This window comes from Ammospiza nelsoni, chromosome 6 (genome assembly GCF_027579445.1).
Source record: "Ammospiza nelsoni isolate bAmmNel1 chromosome 6, bAmmNel1.pri, whole genome shotgun sequence".
Classification (NCBI taxonomy): Eukaryota; Metazoa; Chordata; class Aves; order Passeriformes; family Passerellidae; genus Ammospiza; species Ammospiza nelsoni.
The window spans coordinates 26036640-26061618 of NC_080638.1; the positions used below are offsets into that span (position 1 = coordinate 26036640).

At 42.0% G+C, this 24979-nt stretch overlaps 2 protein-coding genes and 1 non-coding gene across 7 annotated transcripts in view; 2 read left to right on the forward strand and 1 right to left on the reverse strand.

The window, feature by feature from the left end:
- CKAP5 (cytoskeleton associated protein 5) overlaps positions 1-10642 on the forward strand; it is a 54144-nt gene extending 43502 nt beyond the window's left edge. For all 4 annotated transcript variants that reach the window (XM_059473718.1, XM_059473719.1, XM_059473720.1 and 1 more), the window contains 11 exons: positions 499-672; positions 1129-1249; positions 1944-2123; positions 2575-2762; positions 3160-3235; positions 4033-4221; positions 4331-4465; positions 4970-5053; positions 5147-5306; positions 6923-7077; positions 8265-10642. In XM_059473718.1, the coding sequence (XP_059329701.1) occupies positions 499-672; positions 1129-1249; positions 1944-2123; positions 2575-2762; positions 3160-3235; positions 4033-4221; positions 4331-4465; positions 4970-5053; positions 5147-5306; positions 6923-7077; positions 8265-8519 (1717 nt within the window). In that variant the 3' untranslated portion in view covers positions 8520-10642. The remainder of the gene's footprint in view (positions 1-498; positions 673-1128; positions 1250-1943; positions 2124-2574; positions 2763-3159; positions 3236-4032; positions 4222-4330; positions 4466-4969; positions 5054-5146; positions 5307-6922; positions 7078-8264) is intronic.
- LOC132075231 (small nucleolar RNA SNORD67) lies at positions 1297-1407 on the forward strand. Its single transcript, XR_009418744.1, has one exon. It is a non-coding gene; the product is annotated as a small nucleolar RNA SNORD67 (small nucleolar RNA).
- Positions 10643-11649: 1007 nt separating the features above from the next.
- On the reverse strand, positions 11650-23401 carry F2 (coagulation factor II, thrombin). 2 transcript variants are annotated; one of them, XM_059473722.1, is made up of 15 exons: positions 23358-23401; positions 21386-21479; positions 20321-20484; positions 19344-19368; positions 19093-19143; positions 18503-18608; positions 18290-18435; positions 16343-16639; positions 15874-15987; positions 15444-15571; positions 14797-14960; positions 14300-14473; positions 14005-14183; positions 12689-12759; positions 11650-11943 (listed from the first exon to the last, which is right to left on the reverse strand). In XM_059473722.1, exons 2-15 carry the CDS (start codon positions 21462-21464, stop codon positions 11800-11802), a joined length of 1842 nt encoding a protein of 613 aa, XP_059329705.1. In that variant the 5' UTR covers positions 21465-21479; positions 23358-23401; the 3' UTR covers positions 11650-11799. The 2 variants fall into 2 exon arrangements, with proteins under 2 accessions (XP_059329705.1, XP_059329706.1); XM_059473723.1 differs by lacking the exon at positions 23358-23401 and having other exon boundaries at positions 18290-18420; positions 21386-21533.
- Positions 23402-24979: the final 1578 nt, after the last annotated feature.

Genomic DNA, 24979 nt, shown 5'->3' on the forward strand with positions numbered 1-24979 from the left:
CATCATTTTTGATTAAAAGTCTGTGCTGAGAACTATATATTCAATTATTTCCTTGAGAAATCTGATATGCAGTATAGGTCATGTGGGAATGCTGTGAGTCTTGGACTCAGAGGGGCTTGTGAAATTGCTCTGTACGTGTGCATCCTATCCATTATTTTTAAAAAAGGCAAAAAAAAAGCCCTTCAAACTTAAAAGTTATATTATTTTAATAGTACTGTAAACTGTGCTAGTTATCCCAAACCATGCATACCTGGCACAGGTACAGGGTATCTTGTGGTTTACAAGAGAAACTAGGAGGACAAGTAAAGTAGCAGCTGCTCTTCTGGCCTACAGAAGTTTGTTTTACTAAGGACCAGGGGAAAAGCAGAGTGAGTTAAGGGGCTTGAATATAATCCAAACTGCAAAACCTGTGTTAGTATGAGAACTTCAAAGTTACCAGTGGATGGTAGTGCTAATAATCTTACCTCTTAAACTAAAACTCTCTCCTGGTTTCTGTAGCCAAAATCGCAACATGGGCAGCCACCCGGAGACAACACATACAGTTCCACGGGAATTTCAACTGGATCTTGATGAAATTGAAAATGACAATGGAACTGTCAGATGTGAGATGCCAGCACTTGTACAACACAAACTAGATGACATCTTTGAGCCAGTCTTGATTCCTGAGCCCAAGTGAGTTTAGTTTTACCTCCTAAGTGAAATCAGCAGGGCTGCCTAAAAAAGTATTTTGAAAAGGTGAATTGATAGTGCAAGTTTCTACATTCAGACTTGTTTCCATAAGAGGGTAATGTCAGCTAACATGAAGAGATGGCAAAACAAAGGTTTGTTGTGCTCTTCTGAAATCTAGAGAACAGTTATGTTTAATGAAAAATATTAGTTCTACTTAGGCATTTTCATAGTTAATACCATAGTCAATACCATAGTTTCATGGTATTGAGTTTGTAAATGCATTATCAGTGTCTTTACAAACAGTGCAATAGACATGGTAAAAAGAAATTATTCCTTCCTTGAGAATCCTCAGTGAAGAATGAAATCCTTTTTCCTCTAAATCTTCATTGAAATGCAGCAGTTAAGTGTACATAAGTGTAGCTCTCCAAAAAGTAATGAATCCTGTTTCCAACCCTTTAGAATCCGTGCTGTGTCCCCACACTTTGATGACATGCACAGTAACACAGCTTCTACTATCAACTTTGTCATTTCCCAAGTGGCCAGTGGTGATATAAATACAAGCATCCAGGCTCTGACACAGGTAAGTGAATTAAGGTAGCAACTAATCACACTGTACCAGACTTTGCCTGCGAGGGTGATGAGTTGCACTGTGGTGGAGCATCCATGTCAGGTGATGTGGGCTCTGCTCAGAATCTCCCTGATGACAAAACTAAGTGCACAGGGGCCATCTGACTCGCTTTAGCAATAGAAATTCCACTTGAAAGATGTAGAATAACCTTAATGCTTTTCTCATGAGTGCTTCTGTGTTATATTTTTGGTTTTGTCAAATTATTTCTGCTAAGAGTTTGTAATAGCCAGTTAGTCAGTGATTCTTAACTTTTAAGTTTGAACTGTTTTAGAGATCCTTGGCAAAAGGATTGTCTTGCCCCATAGTTTTTGCATGGGTTTAAGGTGACTTTAACTAGTTAGACGCTTTTTTGTCCAGAAGATTTCATAAAACTGTAAATTCCAGAATCTATAATGCAGCTGTTGCTGTTTTCATTTGTGTATGGGATAGGATTACAGTTCTCTAAAATATCAGTAATTGATTGTGTTTGGATTAGCAATACAAATCTCTAGCTACTGGTTTTGGGTGAAAGCTTAGAATACAACTGCCTTGGCAAATGGATTAGTCAGGACAAAACCTTTCCTACAGAAAAGTATTTAAATTATTGTTATTTTGCACTGTTTGCATTATGTTGACTTTACTCAAGTGTTTTGTTTTTAAATCTTAGATTGATGAGGTTCTCAAGCAGGAGGACAAAGCAGAAGCTATGTCTGGCCACATCGATCAATTCCTAATAGCCACATTTATGCAGCTGCGGTTGATCTACAATACACATATGGCAGATGAGAAGCTGGACAAAGATGAGATTGTCAGACTTTACAGCTGTATTATTGGGAGCATGATCACGGTAAGGCTTGCTGTAAGAGATAAGGTGAAGAACAAATAACTTCTGCACAGAAGTTGTGGGAGAATGGAGTGTCTGTTCTGTACCTAGGTTAGCTTCCTACTAAGTCTTTCTTAGGAGGGTTTGTTGCCAAATGCTTATCAATGCACCTTTTGAGAGTAAGTGGGGAATAAGAATTAGGGGAAGAGAAGAAGGTCTCTGCTTCTGCAAAATACAGCCACTAAGACTTCTATTAAGCTCTAGTTTTAAAATTCTTTACCTTTTGCTTGCTGAGTTGGTGGCCTGAGTATTTTCAGAAGTCACTCAGTAGAAATAGCTTTGTTCATAGTTTTGTTCTTACTTTTGTGGGAAACATGGAGATGTGGATATGTCTTGGTTTGATAGTGTAGTCTAGAGAAGTCCTTATAGTACAGGATTATGTGCAAGGAAAACTGACACTTTCTTCAATCTGTAGTTATTTCAGATAGAGAGTCTGGCTCGAGAGGCATCCACTGGTGTGCTTAAAGACCTAATGCATGGTCTTATTACATTAATGCTGGATTCTCGGGTTGAAGATCTTGAGGAGGGTGAGCAGGTCATCCGATCAGTCAACCTCTTGGTAGTTAAAGTTCTGGAGAAGTCTGACCAGACCAACATCTTGAGGTAAGTAATGAAAAGTGCACAATTAACTGCTCTTCTTTACCTGTTCTCTTATGTTCCTTGAACGGCTGAGTTTTACTTATTTTGTAAGCAAAGACCGGTGTCTGTAGAATCACTCAGCTAGCTAATGAAGAATTATCACTGATTGTGATCAGAATTTGACTGTACACCTGCAGGCAGGCTAAACAAGCCAGCTTAGTATGGTTCTTTGTGCTTTTAAGTTCAGCAGACTGTCTCTTAAATTCTTGTAACATACTAAAAAGAGAGAAGGTAAGAGCTGTTGCTCATCTGCTGGACTTACCCCAGTCTCCGGTGTGGTATTCTGTGGTGAGTTGGTATTGGTTTTTTTCTTATGTGTAGCACTTTTTCTGTGTAACCTTTATAAATTTTTTCCTTCTAGTGCTCTGCTTGTCCTGCTCCAAGACAGTCTTCTAGCAACAGCCAGCTCTCCTAAGTTTTCCGAACTTGTCATGAAGGTGAGCCTGTAGTAGAGATTTTGAACTTACATGGTTTCTCTGAATCATCTTACCTGAAAGAACAGATGGAGTTAAAAAAATCAGTGTCCATAACTTGAAATATTTCTTACAACTTCTACAATTCTGATCTTACGAGATGTCACATATAGGGACTTTAGGGGGGAGCTTAACACCTGTTAAGAGTTTACAGAAGCTTGTGTACACTAATACAAACTCCACACAGAGGTGCAGTCCTCCATACAGTCACCTGCTGGGCTTATTAGCTTGAGGACCACACTGTACTATGGATTCAGACAGTGCCAGGCTGGAGCTGACTTCTGTCCTGTCATCTGTATTGACAGGCAGAGTGAACAGGCAAATGTCTGCATTTAAAGCATGAGCACGATCGTTTCTTACCATACAACACCCTTTTGTAACTGGTTAAGATTTAAAGACAGCTCAGGCATTCTTAATGTGGTTAAACATAAAGAACTTGTCTATGTGTAGGTATAGATAACATATATATATATATATATGTATTATCTGCTGAAATTTCTTCACACAAAGTATTCAGTCTCCAGTTATAGGTAGAGAACCTTACGTATGCATCAGCTCTAAAGAAAGATCTGGATACTGTACAGCCAGTTGCAAAGAGAAAGTACGCACCAGTGCAAACCTGCTTGATCAGCAGACACAGTGCCTGCCTGTATGATGTGCTAGCAGAGTGAAGTGGCTCAGTGATAGTGTTATGTAACTTCTTATATAATCAAGTGCTTCTTTCTTGAGTTGTCTTGCTTCAAGTCAGCCTCTCATTGCAGTGTCTGTGGAGAATGGTGCGTCTTCTTCCGGAAACCATCAATAGCATCAATCTGGATCGGATTCTGCTGGATATCCACATTTTCATGAAGGTCTTTCCCAAAGAGAAGCTCAAGCAATGTAAGAGTGAGTTCCCTATTAGGACATTGAAGACACTCCTTCACACCCTATGCAAGCTGAAAGGGCCCAAGGTCAGAGCAATCACTAGTCACATATTTTTAAATTGGATGTTCATGCAGTCTTTAGAGTATTTCCTCTTTTTTTTTCCTTTTTTAAAATTCCCCTTTTTTCTCATTTTAGATCTTAGATCATTTAACAATGATAGACAACAAAAATGAGTCTGAGCTAGAAGCTCACCTTTGTAGACTAATGAAACACACTATGGAGCAGACGGGAAAAGCTGATAAGGATACAGAAAAAGGAGCTTCTCGCATAGTAAGTAACAATGTGTTGGCAGGGGAAGGGGGTGTAAAGCAATTCATTTAAGAAACAAACTAAATTTTGTGTAAGTAGTAATTCCATTTTCAACATGCAACTAATGTTGGAAATACTCTTGTAAAGTGAAATTTTCATTTACGCCTGTTTTGGAAATTTGTTGTATGTGTTTACCTGAGTATACTGTGCATACCCCAGGATGAAGTACTCTGCAGGAAATTCAGATGTATATCAAAAGTTTTATGCTGCATGGTACTGCATCTGATCTACTAAAAGTAAGCCATATCCAAAACAGGTTTTAAACACTTCTCAGAAGGAGTCCGACATCTTCATGATGTTCTTGCTCACATTCTGTGTATCAAGTGGCTATGTAGAACCCTGATCACTTCAAGGTTTTCTTCATCTTGGAAGCTCTGTATCCAGCTAGCAGGTGTGAGGGTGTTTGTCTGATTTCTTTTTTATTTTATTCTTCGTTTTAAAGTCTCCTTTTGTTTATTTATTTAGGAGGAAAAGGCTTCAAAAGCCAAAGTCAATGATATTTTGGCAGAAATATTTAAGAAGATTGGCTCAAAGGAGAACACCAAGGAGGTGAGTGCCCCCTTCCTGCAAGAAAGAGAGCATGATATACTAGAGTAGTGTATGCAACAGTTGTAGTAATACATAGCAACTCTTCCTTCCCAGGGTCTGGCAGAACTGTATGAATACAAGAAGAAATATTCTGATGCAGACATTGAGCCCTTCCTGAAAAATTCCTCACAGTTCTTCCAAAGCTATGTAGAAAGAGGCCTCCGACTGATAGAAACAGAACGGGAAGGGAAAGGACGCATTGCTACTTCTACAGGTACGTTATAGCAAAACTGATTGGTTTGTGAGAAGCAGAGCTAGAACAGTTACAGGTCTCCTGGTAGAAATTAATATTTGTGTACATTTATGGATTTCTGAAGCAAGCCATTTTCTTGCTGTTTTAGTTGCTTCGTGAGGCAGCATTCTTTGTTTACAAAACCAGAAGTTAGAACCACACTAAATGTAGAAAACATCTGAAAGACTTGGCAAACACCTGGTTCTAATCGCTATCCTGTAGTGTGGATTGAACATTTGCCTGTGTTTCATGTGTTTGGTATCAAGAATTGGTTCTGCAAGGTATAAAGGTGGTTTAAAACAGCAGTATCAGCTGTCAGATTCTCCTTTGACCTTTTTACTGAAAAACGTATAGGATGCTTTTAATAGTATTTTTTTCTGTGGAATTGGAAAGCTTATTTTAAATAACATGAACTGTTTCTGCAGAATTTGTCATTAATTGGGTGAATTACTGTAAAACTGTTTGTTGCTGAGTCTTTTCATTGCAGATAAATACAAAGGAGTATTTAATGAAATATTAGGGAAGGAATGTGACAAATTATTAGCTGACAGTAAAAGCTGGTACACAGTCTAGCAGAACTACCTCTAACCTTTATTTCTTACTCATTTCATAGTGTCCTGTGAAACTTTAGCCTTCTTTCTACTACTGCTCCTTCTCCTATCCCTGTATTGTGGATTCCTTTAGGAAAATGGATTATATGAGGTTCTTTTAGAACTTCCTAAATGTGTCCACCTATGTAGGACAGAAAATTTTACCTTGCATCGTAAAAGTCTGTACAACTGAGAAATACTAGTTCAGCAGTTTTCAAAACCTAATTTACTTGCCACGGTTGTCTTTTTTTTTTCTTCCCTAACTTTGTCTGATATAATAAAACATGCTGTTCCATACTGCAACAGTGCTTTATTTAGATTAAGGTATAAATGCTTAACCTTTATTCTCCTTTTATCTGTTTTAAACACCCTTGTCATAAATTAGTGAGAACAAATCCTTGTCCATGATAAGTCTTAAGAAAGAATTTGCAATTCATTTAATAATGGAAAAGGTTTTTTCATCATGTAAATTCCTTTTCTAGTCTCTTGGTAGGGAAGCTTTAAAAACCTTGTTATGTGCATTCCAGAATTCGCTCTTTGAGACTTTGTTGGAATAAAAAGCTTCAAGTTGCACAAATGAGAGATAAAGAGGGGTTAGAATCAGTGGTAAGCCCAAAAGTATGACTAAACTAGAAAAAGACAGACAACTCCAAGTATTTCTCACCTTGCCAATTGCTCTGTTCTCCCCTTGGACATGTTCACTGTTGATGCACAGCAGCATCTTCCTCTCCCTGCACTGTTCTCTTCAGCTGTTGGTTTCAGCACTTCTAGAGCTGAAACCTCTGCAGCCATTCCTTAAATTTCTCCATTTCTTTTCTTGGTTTTCAGTTGTCACTTTTGCAAGGAAATGAAAGGCCAGATATATCTATACTAGCAAATGCAAATAACTAGCAAATAATAGGTTGGTTAATTCTTCATCCATTGCATCTTTTCACAAGGAACTGACCAAGAGGTTTATGCTTTTCTGATGTTTTAAATCTTTTAACTCTCCTTCCCCTCATCTTCCAGGAATTTCTCCTCAGATGGAAGGAACATGTGTTCCTGCGTCTACCCACACTGTATCTTCATCTATAGGAAACACAAATGGGGAGGAAGTGGGGCCTTCAGTTTACTTGGAAAGATTAAAAATCCTCAGGCAGCGTTGTGGCCTTGACAACGCAAAGGTATTGTACTTGACAACACTTGTAAAATCCCCTGGAGAGGCACTTGATTTGCACTCACTTACTTTTTTTTTTTTTTAATAAGAATTCAAATGCCAGAAGGCAGATTCCAATCAGAATTTATAATCTTTCATTTATAATGCATGTCCTAGCTACTCACTGCATGTCACTATGCCTAGTATAAATGGCTTTAATCTCATTACTTGGCCAGGTAGGCTTGCATTTCAGTCTGCTCTGTCTGCATTGCTGATGTTGTGTGCAGGTTGTTTCTACAGGCCTGTAGCTTATCATTCCTTGATGGGAAGTTGAATCTCAGAAAGGTCCAAACAGTAACTGTTCTCTAAAAGTTAACACCTCAGAGATTAAGGATGTGGAAATTCTAGACTTCCTGCTCTAAAACTACCATGAGAGCTGATAAAACTTTGAAGTTTTATATGTTTTGGGTGTATGGATACTAAGGTGCAGGAATGATAAATGAGTTTAGTACTGGAAATCTGTAGACCCAAATTTCTTACAGTTCAATGATCTGTGTGTTAGGAATCTAGTGCCAATTCCTGAAATTTGAATTCGGCCATGTGAGAAGTGATGTTCGCTCTAGGAATAGTCATCCAGATGCATCACTGTTTTAACCTTTGACACAAATTTGAGTATCAGCTTAGAGCTCTGAGGAGGGGAAATGTTTCCTAGATCATAGTAATAAGGTAAGTAACTCAGATGGAAATATTGGTAAAAGAACAGTGAATTGCCACTTTAAGTCTTTTACAGGTTCAGTCTTACCAGTTTCCTCTTCTCATTCTTCCAGAAAATTCATTGTCTGCTGATGTTGCACATAGGCAGGGATTTTTCTCTTGTGTTAGAATTTAGGCTGTTCAAGACTCTGGCAGTCTATCTCAGTAAAACTCTAGTCTGCAAGGAATTTTTTGATCTTGAAAGACTAGCTTCTTTGTGTCCCTGTTGACATAAAATTAAACATTAACTGCTCAGATGATTGAGCATAGTAATTAGCTTTGCATGGTTCTGATTTTGACAGCAACTGACTTTATTGCTCCAGATCCACTTGTGTTGTGGTGCTCTTTCCCTTTCCTCTGTTTTTATTGCTTGAAGAGATGAAAAGCCATTGATGATGATTTGTACGTTTTATATGGCCTTTACCACTTTACATCTTAACACTTCCCTTTTCTCCCTCATAGCAGGAAGACAGACCCCCTTTGACGTCTCTGCTCTCTAAACCAACACTCCCTACAGTTGCATCCTCTACAGATATGCTTCACAGTAAGCTCTCCCAGCTGCGTGAGTCCCGGGAGCAGTACCAACACCTGGACCTGGACTCCAATCAGACTCATTCCTCTGGCATTGGAACTACCCTGGCTTCACCCTCTTCTGCAGCAGCCAATATTGATGACTTGAAAAAAAGATTGGAGAGAATAAAAAGCAGTCGCAAATAGAGATGCAGAGAGACGGTATCGCTGTTGCTTGGGGCTGGCTTCAGCTTTAGTTTACTAAACTAGAAGTCTTCATAGTTAAATGGCCTCGTTTAGGCCTAATGTATACAAACTGGTTTATGTATAATACAGTGGATTTTGGGGGGTTGAGTCATTGTGGCACAAGTATTTGTACATAATCTGCTTCTCAATGAGCATCTCTTTGACAATAGAAGGCTGTCTGTGTATTAGTTTTAGTGTACAGACCTGTAAACAACCATCCTCTTGCTCAGACTAGTTTCTCATGACTTGGGGTTTTTATTTGTAAAGTTGTCTTTAAAATCTTTTCCTAGTTCTTGACTCTTAGAAAACCTTTAGTGATTTCACTTTTAATTTTGTGAATTCTTCTCCATGTAATCCTTGAACTGTTGATTCTGTATGGACACATGGCATGAAGTAACTAATTTAAGTGTCTTTTGTAAATAAAGTTTGCATTAACTATACCAGCCTCTATAGGAACAGCAGCAGCTGCTGGTTAGAGGTCACTCTCTATTTCTGAATGTTAGTGACTGGGCATCTAGAAACTGAACTAAGCTGACATGAACCTTGGGATTTGGATAGGGTAGGGAAGATGAGTGGAAATACACTGTCTGTGGGTGCAGTCCTGAGACTTTGCACTCTTCTATGAGCAGTAGTACATTTTTTATATAGTTGCTTTTTTGTTTTGGAATGTTTCTGTAACTTGAAAATACTTAGTTTGCTGAAATGTTTATTTTGAATTATCTAGTCCTTGTGATGCCTTTACTCAGATTGTGGTCCCAGCTGAGGGAGCTTTCTTTGAGGGAGCCTGCTGCTGATGATATGGAATAGAGTAGCAGTGGTGTATGGTCAGTGGACTCATTTATCCTGAACTCATCTGGTTAAGCAATGTTCCTCATGCAGGTAACTCACTCACTACATGCTTTTTGCTCTTAAGCATCAGATGTTACCATTTTTTAACTAAGATACCTAATAGAACTAGTCTGCAAAAGTTGTAGCCACTATTTTTTTTTTTAATGAGTGAACAGCCTTTCTCAGAAGCTCCAAATAATGAAGATTTAAGGCAGACACATTGCGTATCCTTTCTAGCTCTTTCATTTCTAGGGAGGTCATGTATTTTCACCTTACTGCTGCACTTCCATGTGAAAACTGGTTGTGGAGCATAAATTGCACATCTGTTCCATAGCTAGAACAGAGTTATTGAAGGGTTGGACAGGCAGGCTTAAAATAGCACACTTCTATGCTAGACTTTTAATCTCTTCCATGTAACTGCTGCTTTTGTTGTTTGCTGTGTGGACCAGCAGTCTCTGCCTGAGAGCCATTGCTGAAACTGTCTTGCCTGATTACAGTAAAAACGTGACTTTAAATTAGTACTTGTACTACAGATCTATGCCAGAGCTTCTGCAAATGTCTGAAATCTTCCTTTCACAGGACCCCCTAGGCTGGGGTTGCAGTTGACATAATGCTGCTTGGTGCTTATGGTGAGTTTGCACACTGTGATAGCAGGTGATCACAAGCATTCTCCATCCTGTGTTAACTGATATGATGCCATTCATTGCTCCACTGCCTCCATTTAGTAGTCATAGTCTCCTCTCATAACCTGAAATGGGTGTGCACTTGTGGAACAGAGCTCTGTTACAAGTGGAGGTTTGGCCCTTATTGGTTAAGTGCTGTGGTTTTGTGCACTTAAACCAGGGCAGTTTGTGGATAGTTTGTGTTGGCTAGAGTTACTGCCACTACCTCTCAATTACTAGCTGCTCTCTGAAGCTTAGTGACATTTTAATTAATCCATATGTTCCTTTACCATATTCAGCAGACATTCTGAAGAACTATTTGTTAATTAGCTCAGGATGTAAAACAGCAATGCCTGCAAACCTGCATAAACTATTTTAAATTTGAAGCTGACTCAGAAGTGAAATACAGGAATAATTGAGTAGCAGAAGATATAGTTGTTTTTATGAATGAGTTTTTACCCTGTGTCTTTGTAGTGTTTGGTTGGACTCAATATCCTGGGAGTTCTGAACTAAAACTTGTGCACATAAATTAATAAAGCCTAATCTTTAGCCCAGACAATATTTAAATAACATTAAACTGAATTTTAAAAATTAGTCTTCTGTATTGTTTGTAACAAGTCAATATGAACAGTGACTTTCTCCAGAAACTGTATGGTCCTGGTTCCCCTCTTTGGTCACAGATTTGATAGTAGTGAAGGGGTGAGGCTTAAAATTTAAACATTAGAAGGGCTAAATATTTTCAGTGTTCAATATATGTGGTTATCAATGACTTTAAACAGTCATGAAACTTGAGATGTTGAGGTTTTTTTCTTCAGATTTCATTGAGAGGTTGGTTTTTGTGCTTTATTTGGGAAAAAATGTCATGACTGTTTTAGTAGAAAATTGGCCAGTCAAGAATTTGTGTTTACTCTGCTGTACTTCTGGGTCCTTGGTGGTCCACAAATTCCTACTAAAGAGGAGTTTATGAAAGACTGAAGCTTGTTTTTGGAGAGATCCCTTTGTAACACAAGCAAACACCTGTAGTGCAGGATGTTTTCACTGCAGGTTTTGACAATGACTACATGAATTGCTTCCTTCAGAATTTTGCTATGCAGGTGGAAAACACACAATGAGGACCCAGCACCACCTGCTGTGTAGGAACTTACTGGAAGTGCTGCTTAATGTATTCAAGCCACTCTTCCTTTGTAGGATGAATTGCGCACAGTGGTGCTGGTATTTATTGCCAGCTGTTGTAGTGTGAACAATGTCTGTCTGATCAAAACAGCTTCTACTTGCTTTACTTTTGACATTGGTGTCTTGTGGAATGCTGCAGGTACTGTAGGGTGGTTATCTCTGGTACACACATGGATCAAAAACTAGAACAGAATATTAGTTGTCTTGAAGGGAGGAAAGGGATGGTGCATGAGGGCATAATCTTGCTTGCTGTGACTGACAAGGCCATTATGTGGGGTCCAAAACCTGTTGGTTGTAGGTGATGGAAGGGAGGGGAATTTGAAGCACAACAGGTAATTAGCAGTATAGCTAGTGCTGTGGTACTCCTGGCTACTGTCATGACTTAGATACAACCGCATCTAAACTCAGCATGAATAAAAGGAAGAAGATGGGTTTCAGAGCTTTTATTTTCAAGGGATAAGAGCTTCCTTTTCTCAAGTTGTAAGGATATAACTTGTTTTACTTCAGGATCTTCTATGCTTATGTTTCAAAGTGGAGCATTGTAACAAAACTGAGATGAGGCAAGGTAAATGCTTCATCTATCGCCCTTGATTTTCGATGACTTTTCGTATCCACTTTTTGAGGCGGAATACGTGGGTGTAAAATCCATATTTGCCATCTCGGTCACAGCCTTCTCCCCATGAAACTATTCCCACTTGATACCAACGGTTGTCATCTGGGTTCTAAAGTAAACAAAAAATGACATTGGCAGAAGGAGCAAAAGACCTTGATGGAATCACAGAATCATTAAGGTTGGAAAAGACTTCCAAGATCAAGTCCAGCCTTTGACTAAACACCACTGTGTTAACTGTACCACAGCACTAAATGCACTCTTTCAGTGAAGAAATTCCTCCTGATGTCCAACTTTACCCTTACTTGGCTCAGCTTGAGGCCATTTTCTCTTGTGCTTTGTTTGACAGGAAGAAGAGGCCAAGTGCCACCTAGCTACAACCTCCTTTCAGGAGGTCTCCCCTGAGCTTCCTTTTTTCCAGACTAAACAAGCCCAGCTCCCTCAGCCACACCTCATAAGACTTGTGCTCTGGATTGTTTAGCAGCTTGGTTGCCCTCTCAGATCTAAACCTTGGATGTGCCCCAGTCTGTTTAATGATGGATGCTACTTTGGGATTCAGACTGGCACCTCCAATAGAGTTTGTTGGAGTAATTTTGCCTCTACTCTTAAATCTCTAATTAAGAATTGGCCATCACTCATGCACTCTGCAGGTGATCTCCCAATATGCTGAGAGTTCAATATAGAAATGGAGCTAGATGACTGCAGGATTGGTCTCCATTGCTCACCTTAGGCATGACTTGGGTTTGCTTCAACTACTCAGCAGTGGCTCAACTCTGCTGCTTTTTTTAGACTATGAATTTCAGCACAGAACAAACCTATGTTCATATGTCTTATAAGCTTGAACTTGTTGAACATACCTTCATTACAAAAGGTCCTCCACTGTCCCCTTCACAGGCATCTCCTCTCTTTAGTGCATCAGGACTGTAACCTACAGGCAAGAAAAATGGACATTTGACTGTAGGGCAAATGTTGCCCATGGTGTTGGCCATGTTTTCTTTAAGGTTTTGGGATAATGGCATAAATATTTTGGGACCCATGAAAGTGCTGACGCTGTTAATTTGGACTTCTGTTTTTCCTACATGTAAAAATCCTAACTTTGCATCTGTCTTTGCAGCAGTCTTGAATCTACCCTCTGCTCTCATTGTTTTTTCATCAGAACTGGTGTTAGTGTCAGTTGCACTGACACTGTGCAAGAGCTGTAGCTTAAGCTACTGTGCTTCTCTTGTCTTACAAACTTATTTGTAATAGTCTGTTTTCCTTCTTGTTTTATTTACTATAGAGATTCACTGTTATCCCCACTTTTACTTTCCTGTCACTTAAGTTCTGCTTTTCCTCTCCCCAGCTGTCTTCCTAAAGTATCACTATGAAGAGGAAGAGGATTTCATTCATTCCTGATAAACTGGATAGTATCTCTACACATTCCCATCACCCGTGTCTCCATTTTTTCTGTATGTCTGCATCTCAGCTATTTCATATAATGTTGTTTAGAAAGAGAATCCATAAGAGCTCTGTATTTTCAGCACACTTGTGTAATTAGCTTCTATCCTAACTAAAGCAGTCCCGTGTATTTAGATGCAAGCAGCACAAATTTAGTCAAAATTCTCAAGGCTTGCTTGTAGGAACTGATGAAGTCTGCACAAGTGAAGAATATATCAGAAACTATTAAACTGGTACATAAATCCATAGTAACTTGAATTCTGTGTGCACTTCCCTTCTCACTCAAAAAGGGTATGATGCTAGAAGAGATTTAGGAAGACAGGAGCCTTCAAAATATGTGGCCATAAGTATGAATGGGCTCCAAAAGATTGAGACAAGCTAGTAGATAGGATAATAGGTGTGCAGCCTTTAATCTAGGAAGTCACTGAACTGCTCTGTACTAGTGAAAAGACAATTTTATTTGTGCTTATTTCTCCCACAGCTGCTGCTGCTACATAGTACCATTAGACTAATGCCTGACATGGGTTGTTGTTGCAAACTTTATTCTTAGCTTCAAATTCTCCAGCTTTCACAATTTCTGAGAGCAGAGAAATTTCTTATCATGGGAAAGTTATTCTTTGAGGAGGGCATTTGCAACTTTATCAGAAAATAACCTAGCTGCATGAGTCACACCAGGAGCTCAGAGCCCTTGACTTGACTTGTGGCAAGCTGTGCCTGTGACTCCAGTGTTACTTACCTGCACAGAACATGTTGTCAGTGACTTTGACTCTGGTGGATGCCTTGCAGGTACTTTGATCTACAATGGGCACATTAACTTGTTGCAGAACTGTGGGCAAGTTGGAGGGGCTAGTGGCCCACGTTTCTTTCAAGTTTCCCCAGCCAGTTACCCTCCCTTTGTAACCTGCCAGCATCAGCCTGTGGAAGGAAGCACAAGTATAATTAAATGTATGGTAACAGCTTTCTTCTGCCTGGCACTCTTAGTGCCAATAGCCTTGAGAAGTCATGTTTCTCTCTCTCTCTTTTCTCCTCACCTCTGCACAACTTCTTTGGTAGGCAGGCAGACAGGATGGATGTAGTCACTGAAGCTGATGGGTCTCTTTAAGTGCATAAGTGCAATGTCTCGGTCCATGTTCTCTTTCCAGTTGTACTTGGGATGGATGATTATTTTATCCAGCAGAGCAATCTTCTCTTTATTCTTTTCATATCTGAAATAGTTATGAAGGAAAACTCACTATACAGTAGCAGCTGAGAGTCTTCTGGAGTTTATGATACTCTCAGCTTTGTACCCTCTGAGACAATGCTGTCTTTACATAGGAGCACCCTTTTAGATTTCCCAGGCTTCCTTGCTCCCTTTCACTTCATCCTTTAGGATCAGCAAGAGAAGCAAATGCCCCATTAGATCCTATTATTGAGAGGCATGTGACGTTAGTTACAATACTTCAGTGGATACTGAATGACCGCCCAACTCCAAAGTATCTCATTACTTCAAGAGGAAGTCTAGTTCCTTCCACTTCACTCAGACTCTTACTTTGCTCTTACGTGCTTGCCAATCCGCACCAATATGTCACTTGTACTTAAGTTCTTGTCCCAGGGTGGATAAAAAAGACAATGAGCAGCAGTCAGGATCCAGCTGTCACTGATGAGGCTGGCACCACACAGCAGCTCCTGAGGAGACTTTTTGTAGAGCATCACCTGCCTGAGAGATGAGGAGGAAGGAAGTCCTTAGCAGGACTAAATGGTCCTAGTGTCTTGCAGAAAGTGCAGATTTGGCAGTGAGCAGGAAACAACATCGCTCTATACTGACAAAGTGGAGTGAGTAGCTCTGTGGCAAGTCTTCCATGGGCATGTATATCCTCTGTAGTAGGCCATTTATTTACCCCATTTCTTTTACCTGATGAAGTTTCTTATCCTTTTCATTCCAGCAAAGCTGGAAAGAGGAAGACACGAAGATAAAACACACCAACACACTTGCTTTCTCCAGTGGTTGCATACTTGATTCAAGAGGTGAGTTTCTTTCCAGCTATTTTAGTACTGCTCTGTCAGCCACTTGGAGGAGCTTTGATTAGAATCTATAATTTATGCACGCTGCCTAAGATAGGAAAGCCCTTTTATTTCTATCTGCTGGAGCTGAAGAGAAGGAAAACACAATTCCCAAAGACTATGCGAAGACAATACTTGCCAGGGGGAGCTGCCAACTTCTGCATCATCCCCACCAACAATTCTTCCTGTGTAGGAATCCAACAGCTCCCTCTCACTTTTGTCTGTTATCTTTTTCTTCTCAAATAAAGGACGAGTGCCACAATCTGAAAAAACAAGCAATCTTGGCTTTGCTACTCTACCTGAATCACAGTGGAGAACTGTTGTCTGCAGTCAGCATGCGAAGCTGGAAGATCCTAGAAAGGAAGTGCTTACTAGCTCCATGATTGGAACTGGATATTGACTTTTGAGAGTTCTTCAAGAAATTTAAGTATCTTCCCCTGCTTTTAACAGCTTTTGGCTAGCTGATGTTTCTGAGGAACAGTGAATGAGAAGAAGCTAAGATACAGCATGTTTGCAGAAGGGCTATCCCTTCTGCAGACATGCTGTACCTAGAGTTTTTGCTCACCTGCTTCACCTGAACCAAAAGTTTTTTCATCAAAGAAGGGTTTGAACTCTTTAGGAAGAGTAGAACGTCCTGATAGTCCCTCAGTCTCTTGGTTCTCATCCTCTAGCGAGCTGTCTGAGAGATGGAAAGACAAAGCAAAAGGTTTAAATGTAGTTGCCATAATTATCAGCAATGTAAATGTTCCTTTCCCCACACAGTAGGTCTGATGAAGGAATGATGTTTTAAAACAGTGCTCTTTTTAATGTGCCTTGTCCACCAGTGTGAGTTTTCAGGGAGAACACCTCAGAGAGGTAACAGTGCTATGCACCTAAGGCAGGTTAGTACACGTGACATATGGACAAACAAGACTCCCGTGTGCATGGGCACGTACATCCTTGTCTATTCCTCCCAAGCCAAGCATTTCATTCTACTCCTGTTCTTTGCCACTGCCTCAAATATGGGCCTACCCAAACCTAAGCAGATTTCTCACCGCAGTAGTGCAGATCACAGTAGTCAAAGTAGGGTGATTCATTTGTGACACACCAGACACCCTCGTCATCTCTGTCTGGATTCCGACAGTAATTCTCCTGCAGCTCCACTTCTGGGTCAACTTGTTTTCCATGGAGCACCTCTTTGGCTTTCTCAGAGTTCCATGGTAGACACTTAGCTCCAGACACAGTGACTGAGAGAGTCCCTGTGTAAAGCATGCCTTTCTCTGGTTCACAAGGCTCCATTGGTGCAGGTTCTGCGGCCCGTGGAGTGAATGGAACTGTTGTTCTATCTTCACCTGGAAAGACAGAGGGCTGTGATTTAAGCCACAGCTGTGCACTCAGAAGTGCAACTAGCAAATAGTACCAGAGCCCCTTAGTAAAGCCTAGAGTTCCATGGGGCCTCCCAATATGTTTAGGAACTCCCACAGTGTTTCTATGCATGGGATGGCCCTCTAAAATATTGCAGTGTCAGAGATGGTTCAGCAGTATGTGAAGTGAGGCTGGCACTATTCTTCATATTTCTCTTTGTCACTAACATATGAGGAACAATATTGTGTTCCCTTCTGGGGCATCTTTGAGAACCAGCTCAAGGGATGGGTAGGTGTCTCAAGCATCATAATTCTGCTGTATTAGCTCCTTCAACACCTTATTCTAAAATGCATAACTAGGCCATATTTGGGGGAGCCTTTTACTGTGATATTCTACTAAAATAGCAAATTTAACTTTTGCCAATGTTTCTAAATCTAATGATAAGTGAAAAATATTCCTGCAAGACTTCTCACATTTTTTCTTGTAAGTATTGTAATGACTGCAAGTTTTAAGCAGCATTTCCGGAAGGAGTGGGTACCCTATAATCTCTTTTGGCTGGGCCTCAAGCTGCCTTCTCCTTCTGCACAGGGGGAGTCCCCATGTGAAGAGATACCCCATTTGACTATTCACTCTGGTGGCACAACAGCCACTGGGCAAGTAGTATTCCCCTTTATTGTATTCCCCTTCTCTTTTTTGACTCATGTCAACATGATTATAAAAGGTCTGTGCACAAAGGCTTTTCTAATCCTGCTACATCCATGCACACAGGAAGTTTAACTGTAAGATACTGCAGGTCAGAAATTAACTGGTGAACAGAGGTAGCACAGATGCCTGATGGCCACATGAGGCATCTGTGCTACCTCTGGCATCATGCCTGATGCCTGGCCTCAAAGCAGAGCAGTATTTCTTTTCAGTTTGTTAGATTCTGCAAACCAGAGCAGTGCTAATGGCTTTTGAAATTTCAAAATAACCCCATGTCAAAAAGGTTGCTGACCTCTAACTTTTTCTTATGAGTTGTTGCTTCTAGTCTCTGTTTATGAAAGAGAAACTTCTGCTGTGTGAGAAGGTTCTCTCCTTTACCAGAGGCCAAGCCCCAGGGGAGTTGGCTCTGTATTAGGGAGAAACGGGAATGTGTAAGTGTAGGGGGATGATCCTCCATCTTCAGTTCAATGATGAGAGAAAGGCATCTTCTCTTTACATGAGACTGTAACACCTCTACAGGAGAGAATGGGAAGGCAGGCAGTCAAGCACAAACCGTAGTTATTTTGTCCTAAAGGTAGGAATTCAGACCAAAAAACATTATGACTCATGGCTGTCTCTAATTTGAGACAACTGGGCCAGGATTTTGGGGTGACTGACTAGAAAATACTATAGTACATTCCAGGGTACTGCTGACACTGGTTTTAATTTAGATCTGGATTAGCATAATCTAGAGAAAACAGCTCATTATGTATGGGCAACTCAGTGACTTTTCTTCCTCAGCTCCTTTACCCTTTAAGATGCAGCTTCTCTACTCCTGCTGACCTCTGTTCATGTAAGTATTCCCCCTCCTTAACCCTCTCCTTGACTGCCTTAGTATCAGTCTCAGTGCAGTGTTTTGCTGTGAGTGAAGGGCTCTCTGGAGTGCTGGGGCATACCACACACGGGGATGGGACACGCCTCCCGTTCTACTGTCGGGTCTCGGGTATAGCACCATGGGCCTTCTGAGTTGTTGTCTGGGTTCCTGCAGTAGTTCTCAATGAGGTTGGGATAAATGGTGGCATTAAATCTAGGAGAGACAAATCTGGTTAGGCTAGGAAGGAAGGACACCACAGAAAACTCTTAAAGGAGTATGCAGGAGATGAACTTACTTAGGAATATGTGGATATTTGCTTGTCCACACTTGACATTCAATCCCAGACTTGGTTTGGCTAATTGTTCCCCGATAGTTCTGGCCCAGCCCAAGAGCGCAGTTGCCTGTCAAAATCCCAACACGCAGTGTAAGACAGTCAGGGGAACTGGATGTTGCATTTTTCAAGGTCAGAAGTACCATCTCACATATCCCTTTAACTTTTGCTGGGTGCATGAGCCTCCAATAGCAGAGGCATCCTCTTCCTGTGAGAGGAGCACACAGCCTAAGCTTTCTGTGCTTCATCAGAGGGAGCTATCCCTGAGGGCTCTGTGCTTTGCTTTGGCTCAGAGAGGCTGCTCACACCTGACTGTGTCACACGGACAAGGATATTCACTCCATACTATTTCAGTGCACAAACTAGATTGTTGAAATTATTACTGGGGAAATAAAGAGTAAGACATAATTTCAAATTCCTCCCCTAGTATTTTTCTTTAAAATTAGATGGCTTCTCCAACATCAGTTTAATTTTTTTTCTGTACAGTCTCTGCAGGAAGCAAGTTCCTGGCACTCACTCTATCAAGGAGATTGAGGTCAGCATGAAGTTCATACCTTCTAGACAAGCATCCAGAACTGTCCTGGCCTTTCCCAGGCCCTGACATACTAGCAAAATAAGAAGAAAGAGACACATTATATGAAAGCAATCTAAATAAGCATCATCATTTGAACCAGTTTATCATCTAGGGACAAAACACAAGTGCTTAGCCCTGGAAAATGACCTCTTAAAAGAGGGAGCCATCTTTCCAGGATGGGACAGTGCATCCTAAGGAGTAGCAGTACCTGCAAGAATCAAAACAACTTACCTTGATATTTTGACCAAAATATATCCTGTAAAAAAGATTTTAAAAAAATTAGAGACACAGAACATCAAACCTTTCTTGGCTACTGCTATTCAAACCAGTAAGAGAACATCCCATCACAACAAAAGACAAGACTAACCTAGCTCTGTTTATACCATTTACTACAGAGTCAAAGCAAAAAAATGCAATAAAAAAACACATTCCCACACATCAGACTCAGCAACCAAGACAATACTGTTGTTTCTAAGGAGACCAAAGATGTTTACAAACTTCATCAACTTGCAGAGCAAGCAGTGCAAGTAGTGCAGTGGGCTACAGCGCAGAAGTCCAAGCAGCTGAACCCGGAATTTCTAAGGCCACAGATCACATGTAGGTATTGGCTCTCATCTCTGCCATGCAGCCTGAGGCTGATTGCTTTTGAAGTACTCCAAAGAGGTAGTGTCTTGCTGGCTTAGGCTCCTAACTGTTTATGTGTTGTTTTTTTGGGTGTGAAATTCTACAAGACACCAGCCTTGGGGCTAGGAGCAAATCCCAAAAGGATGCAGCACAAATTTGGCAGAGTGAGTGAGTCTGGAAACCAGAAAAATGGGCAGGGTGTGCAGAAGCTCAAGGGAGTCTGAGGAACCTGCACTCAGTGTTTTGACTACTGTACCAGTGCTTCTGTGAGTGTCTGGGATAGCAGCTCATATGTGTGTGATACCATGCTGAGCTAGTGGAAGGTGCTATTCAGGACCAATGGCACCGTGTCACTTTATGCATAGAGAGGGAGAGAAAAGAACCTGAACTTTCAGGTGTAGTCTGTGCAGTGTCTCAAGGAGGGAAGCTCCTTAAGGAAGCCTGAGCTTGCCATGGGGTGTGCACTCATCAGCCTCATCTTTGGTTCACAGAATTGAGCATTACAACCCTGGCCCCTGGCTGTGTGGACAGCCTGCTGGTGTCTCCCTGCAGAGGGTGGCTGGGGGATGTTTCCTGGTACGTACCGTCTGATCGGTGGATTCAAGGGCTTCGAAAGCCTCCTCATAACTGCAAATCTCCTCCAAGCACTCTCGCTCCAAGTTTCCCTTAAGCATCTCTTCTAGAAATCCCTTGTTGGCACGTCGGTGGCGCTTGAGCAGTGACAACGCCTGCCCCTTTTCCAGGAAAACTATCAGGTCAGAACACTGCCAGTCAAAGGGCTGCGCACAGCCAGAGGGCACCTTTGTCTCCCCTTGCAGTTTCCAAAAACCGCATGTGGCTGATGTGGTGATCCCACAGCCCAGCCTCCCCCAGCCCACCACACAGAGAGGAGAAGCCCTGTCAGGTCTACACTTGATGATCAGAGCAGCCTCTCTGGAATTCATCCTGTCACAGCTCCCATCACTTACAAGGAACAGAAGTGACAGAACGCTTCTTCCTCAACAAAGCTGCTCTGCTCATTTGCAGTTAGATAGAGGCTTGTTTGCTTTGAACCTGCTGGTGACCCTGTCCCCAGCCACTGTATTTCTGTCTTGCAAGCCTCAGACCACTGCGATAAGCACAGCTAGATTTCATTTCATATTCAGAGCCCCTGATTTGAGACCTGGAGACAGCTCTTCCCCTACACAGTAGTGGGTCCAAGAGGACTTAACCTCATGTTAAGAAAAGACAGTTAGAAGCTCTAATAAAAGGAGCAGTGGGCAGGAAGGTGGCATATTTTGTATGACCTAAAGTTTCAATAAGAGACAGCTGGAGGAAGCAATGGAGAATTGGAGTCACCTAGGTCAGCTGAGAAACTATCCCCAAAAGCCCGATGGTTATGTTAGACTTGATCCTGGACTAAGCCACAGTCCCCTCCTGCCATTTCCCAAGTGACTCATAAAATGCACTGGGTTGCTGTCACCAGCTGACAGATGCAGCTGTGTCCTCCCATGTTCACTCCATTCTCAGCACCCTTTTGCTCCCAGCTTCAAGCTTTTAGCCTGTCCTCCTGACTTGAGGAAGAAAACTTGTCACCTGTGTTACCCCTGGAAAGAACTATTCCTGTCTTCCTCCTGTCATCTACCGGGACTTCTGCCCTTGAGTCTTACCTCCAGCATGGCTCAAGGTGAGGTGCAGAAGGCTGGAGAAGAGCAGGCCCCTCAGTATGCTGGTTTTGGTCTGCGCCATGCTGTACAGCCCTGGCTGCAGGGGAATTGCAAAGGAAGCAGAATAAGCAGAGTCACAGCCCTGCTGGGTTAATATTGAACCAGAATGAAGAAACAGGACTCCAGGTCGTGGTGTGTCAGGGACAGTGGGACTCTTATCCCTCCTCTCTTGGCATCTGTCCCTCCTGTCAGAGCATCTTTGTTTCCTTACTTCCTATTTCATATCTAGGAAGATGGCACGAGTAGTAAGAGGACAAGTTTGTCCCAGGGCACAGGGAGAACTGGGGCCAGAGAGAGGTACCTCTGCCAGCTCACAGCCATCCCAGCCAGAGAGCTTGCTCCTTTTCCCTGGCTTTGCTCCCGTGCAGCCCATGGCACCATCACTGCCTCCCCACCTGCCTGACTCTTCTCAAAGGCTGTACTCAAACGCAGGAAGACTTTGAGACCTCCTTAGCCATTCCCAGTCCTTCTCCTTTTATCTGCAAGCCCCCCTGATTCTCCCTAGTGCTCAGTTGTCCTTCCTTCCCACAGTTATCAGCAGGCTCAGCCTCAGCTATTTTGGCACCACAACACACAGTTTCAGTGTTCCTCCTTCTCCCTTGCCCATGGCAATGAGCAGAAAGGATGCCTTTGACAGCCCAATTGGAATTTAAATTTTCCTCCCAGTTAGGTTAGTTAGCAGTGCCATTGGCAGTGCATTCTTCCCAATACCTTATAATTTCCAGCTGAGTGGAGGAGGATGAAGCAGCATGAAGGCTGGGTTTCCCCCTTTTCTTCCCCCCATAGTGGAATGTGCTAAAGTCCATCCAAAAGGAAACAGAAACTCTGACAAGCAGGGAGCTAGCACACCCAAAACCAGCCAGGAAAACAAGGGCTTCCAGGAACAGGGAGAGAGGAATGGTCTGGATGTCATGACATCAGCTATTAAGTCAAGAAGTGGTCTACCAGAGCTGAGAAGGCTCTAATGATTGCTACAGCAAGCAGACTATTGGCAAGAGTGGAAAAACAGGGCAGCATGGGGGTAGTCTCAGGAATTGCCACATGGAACAAAAGTGCCTCCTGCCAGCAGGGAGCATATTTTGCGCTGTGCCTCTGTGCAACTGATACATCTGTAATGTTTATCTCCATAGAAGAGTGCAAATATTAGCATTAGGGTGGCTGAGGAATGACTCTGGACACTGGTACAAAGAGCAGTTGCAGAGGCTTCCTTCCTCACATAATAAGAGTATCTCCTGTTCTCATCCACATACATCTCTACTCCTCACTACGGATTTTGGAGAGACACCTTTAGGAATGGCTAGCATTCCCTGGGTGGAAATGACCTGGGTGGAGACTGTGTGAATGGGATTAGACACAATCCTAGAAATACCCATGTTACTTAGCAGGGGAAGCAACATTTAGGCAGAGAGCACAGGCAGGGACAGGGAAAAGCACAAACAAGAGTGGTGAGGTCAGAGCAGCTGCTGTGTCCCACACAGCCACCTCCACTCCTAACTGGAGGAGGAGCAGCTTTCAATCTCCTCAATCACTTTCATTTCTGCATCTCTGTCTCTTCTTAATAATAACCGGGCAGCATTTACACTGCAGCTTAAGTCAAGGTTGTTATGCATAGATTTTTACCCTCTCCTTGTCTTTCCTTTAAAGGAAAAGTCTTACCACCTTCCATGGGATCATGCAGAATATAAGGCTAACTTTAAGCAACACTACAATTCAGCAGTTAAGCTTGGTTATCAGACAGGTATGAATATCTTCTAATACCTACCTATGCCATCTTCCTTAAATGTTACTTCTGCTCTGGTTCCTACATTTATTTTGTTGCTTTGTAATTGGAGATTTTCACCACATCCTGGGACACTTTCCAGCCCTTGCTTGTGTCTCACAACAATATTAGTAATTAAAGATGCTGACTCCTCACATTGTGGCCTTTTCCATTCCTTAATGTGCTTCTAGGGCTCCTCTCTGTTTCTCCCATTCCCGTGGTTAGCCTCTGCAGCACCACAGCATGCATCAGCTATCACCTCTCCAGGGGTGTGACTTCCACTCCTCCAACATTTAACTCTTCCATTCCTGCAAGCAAATTTTTATAATTTCATTTTCTCTCTGCCTTCACTCACCCATGGATGATGGATGCTATTTTCTTTCTTAGGACAAGAGAGCTAAGATACCTTTATCATCCAGAGTGACGGTTTGTAACACAGTTAGGAGTTTTGATCTCTTTCCTTCTATGTGTTAATTCATCTTTTTAAGTAAAGAAAGCCTTTGGCAATTTTTTTTTTCCTGTGTAACACTTTTTCAACTTTCAGGGAGCAGAATATAGGGGGTTTGGCCTTGGCCCATTTTTTTTGACCTTGGCCTGTGATGGATAGTTTGCTCGTTCAATAGCTGAGGCATTTATCCATCTCTTCCTAAAGGGAGTTGTACAGTTTAATCAATGCAACACCTTAGATACAATCACAAAGATAAAACCCTTATTCCTTCACACAGGGGTTTCCCTGTCCCTGAGGGCCAGGGAGCTGCCAGATGGGGTCTCCTTCCCTTGTAGCCTGTTCCTTTTCATTCAAACATCTCGGTCAGGTTTAAGCCAGTTTACAAGTTGGCCAGGGATTGAACCCTGACTGTGGTGTGAGGTTTAAATGTAACACTTGTGTGCATGCCTGACACCTGGTGTCACCCTGCCAGCAGGAAGGACCCCAATCATCCAAAAGATCTTGGCACTTGTCACCCAGGAGTGTTGCAGCAGCACCCCAAAGCTTTGGTGAAGCCCTGCCAGCATGGTGGACTTCATTACCCAGCAGAGCTGTGTGCTTGCTGCTTGAGCCTGTACTGGTAATGGGTGCACAGATCTCCAGCCAACTGGGTAATCCACGTGTCTGCTGTCCCAAAACTTAACCCTCACTGGCACTGAAAGGAAGCATGCTGTGTAACTGCTCCCCATGCCAGCATATGACACCAGGCAGGCACACATCCTTTTCCTTGCTATCCTTCTTCCCTTCTCACCAGCATCCTGACAACTGCACCAAATGAATTGCACTGGCATGAGGGCTTGTTATGGATTCCAATAAAAAAGGCACTCAGAGCCTACAATGTAGTCATTAAAATGCCATTTACTGGACATAATACAAGAAAGGGAATGGCATTAGATAATCCCACACTCCTTCAGATGCTGCAAAAACCAAGCACTGCACAGCTATCCAGTCAGGCTACAACACCCTGTACAGATCCTATCCATGCTGAGGTTCACCAGCACCATGGTCTTCATGGCTTTTATAGGAATTTCCTAGGAGTAAACAACTTTATGCCTCATTTTGCTGTCAAGAAAAAGGTTGTTCACATGACAACATGCTGTTTCTAAGACGAAGACATGGTGGTGGCATCACCACCAGGGACCCATGGGAATCACCTCCTGCTGAATCACCTCCTCTCCTCAGAATTAGCCAGCTAAGTTTATCTTGCAGCCAAGAGATACGTGCAGCACGGCACAGACATGCTCCCCCCACTCAGATCAACAGTCAGGTGAACAATATTTCTGTGAAGACC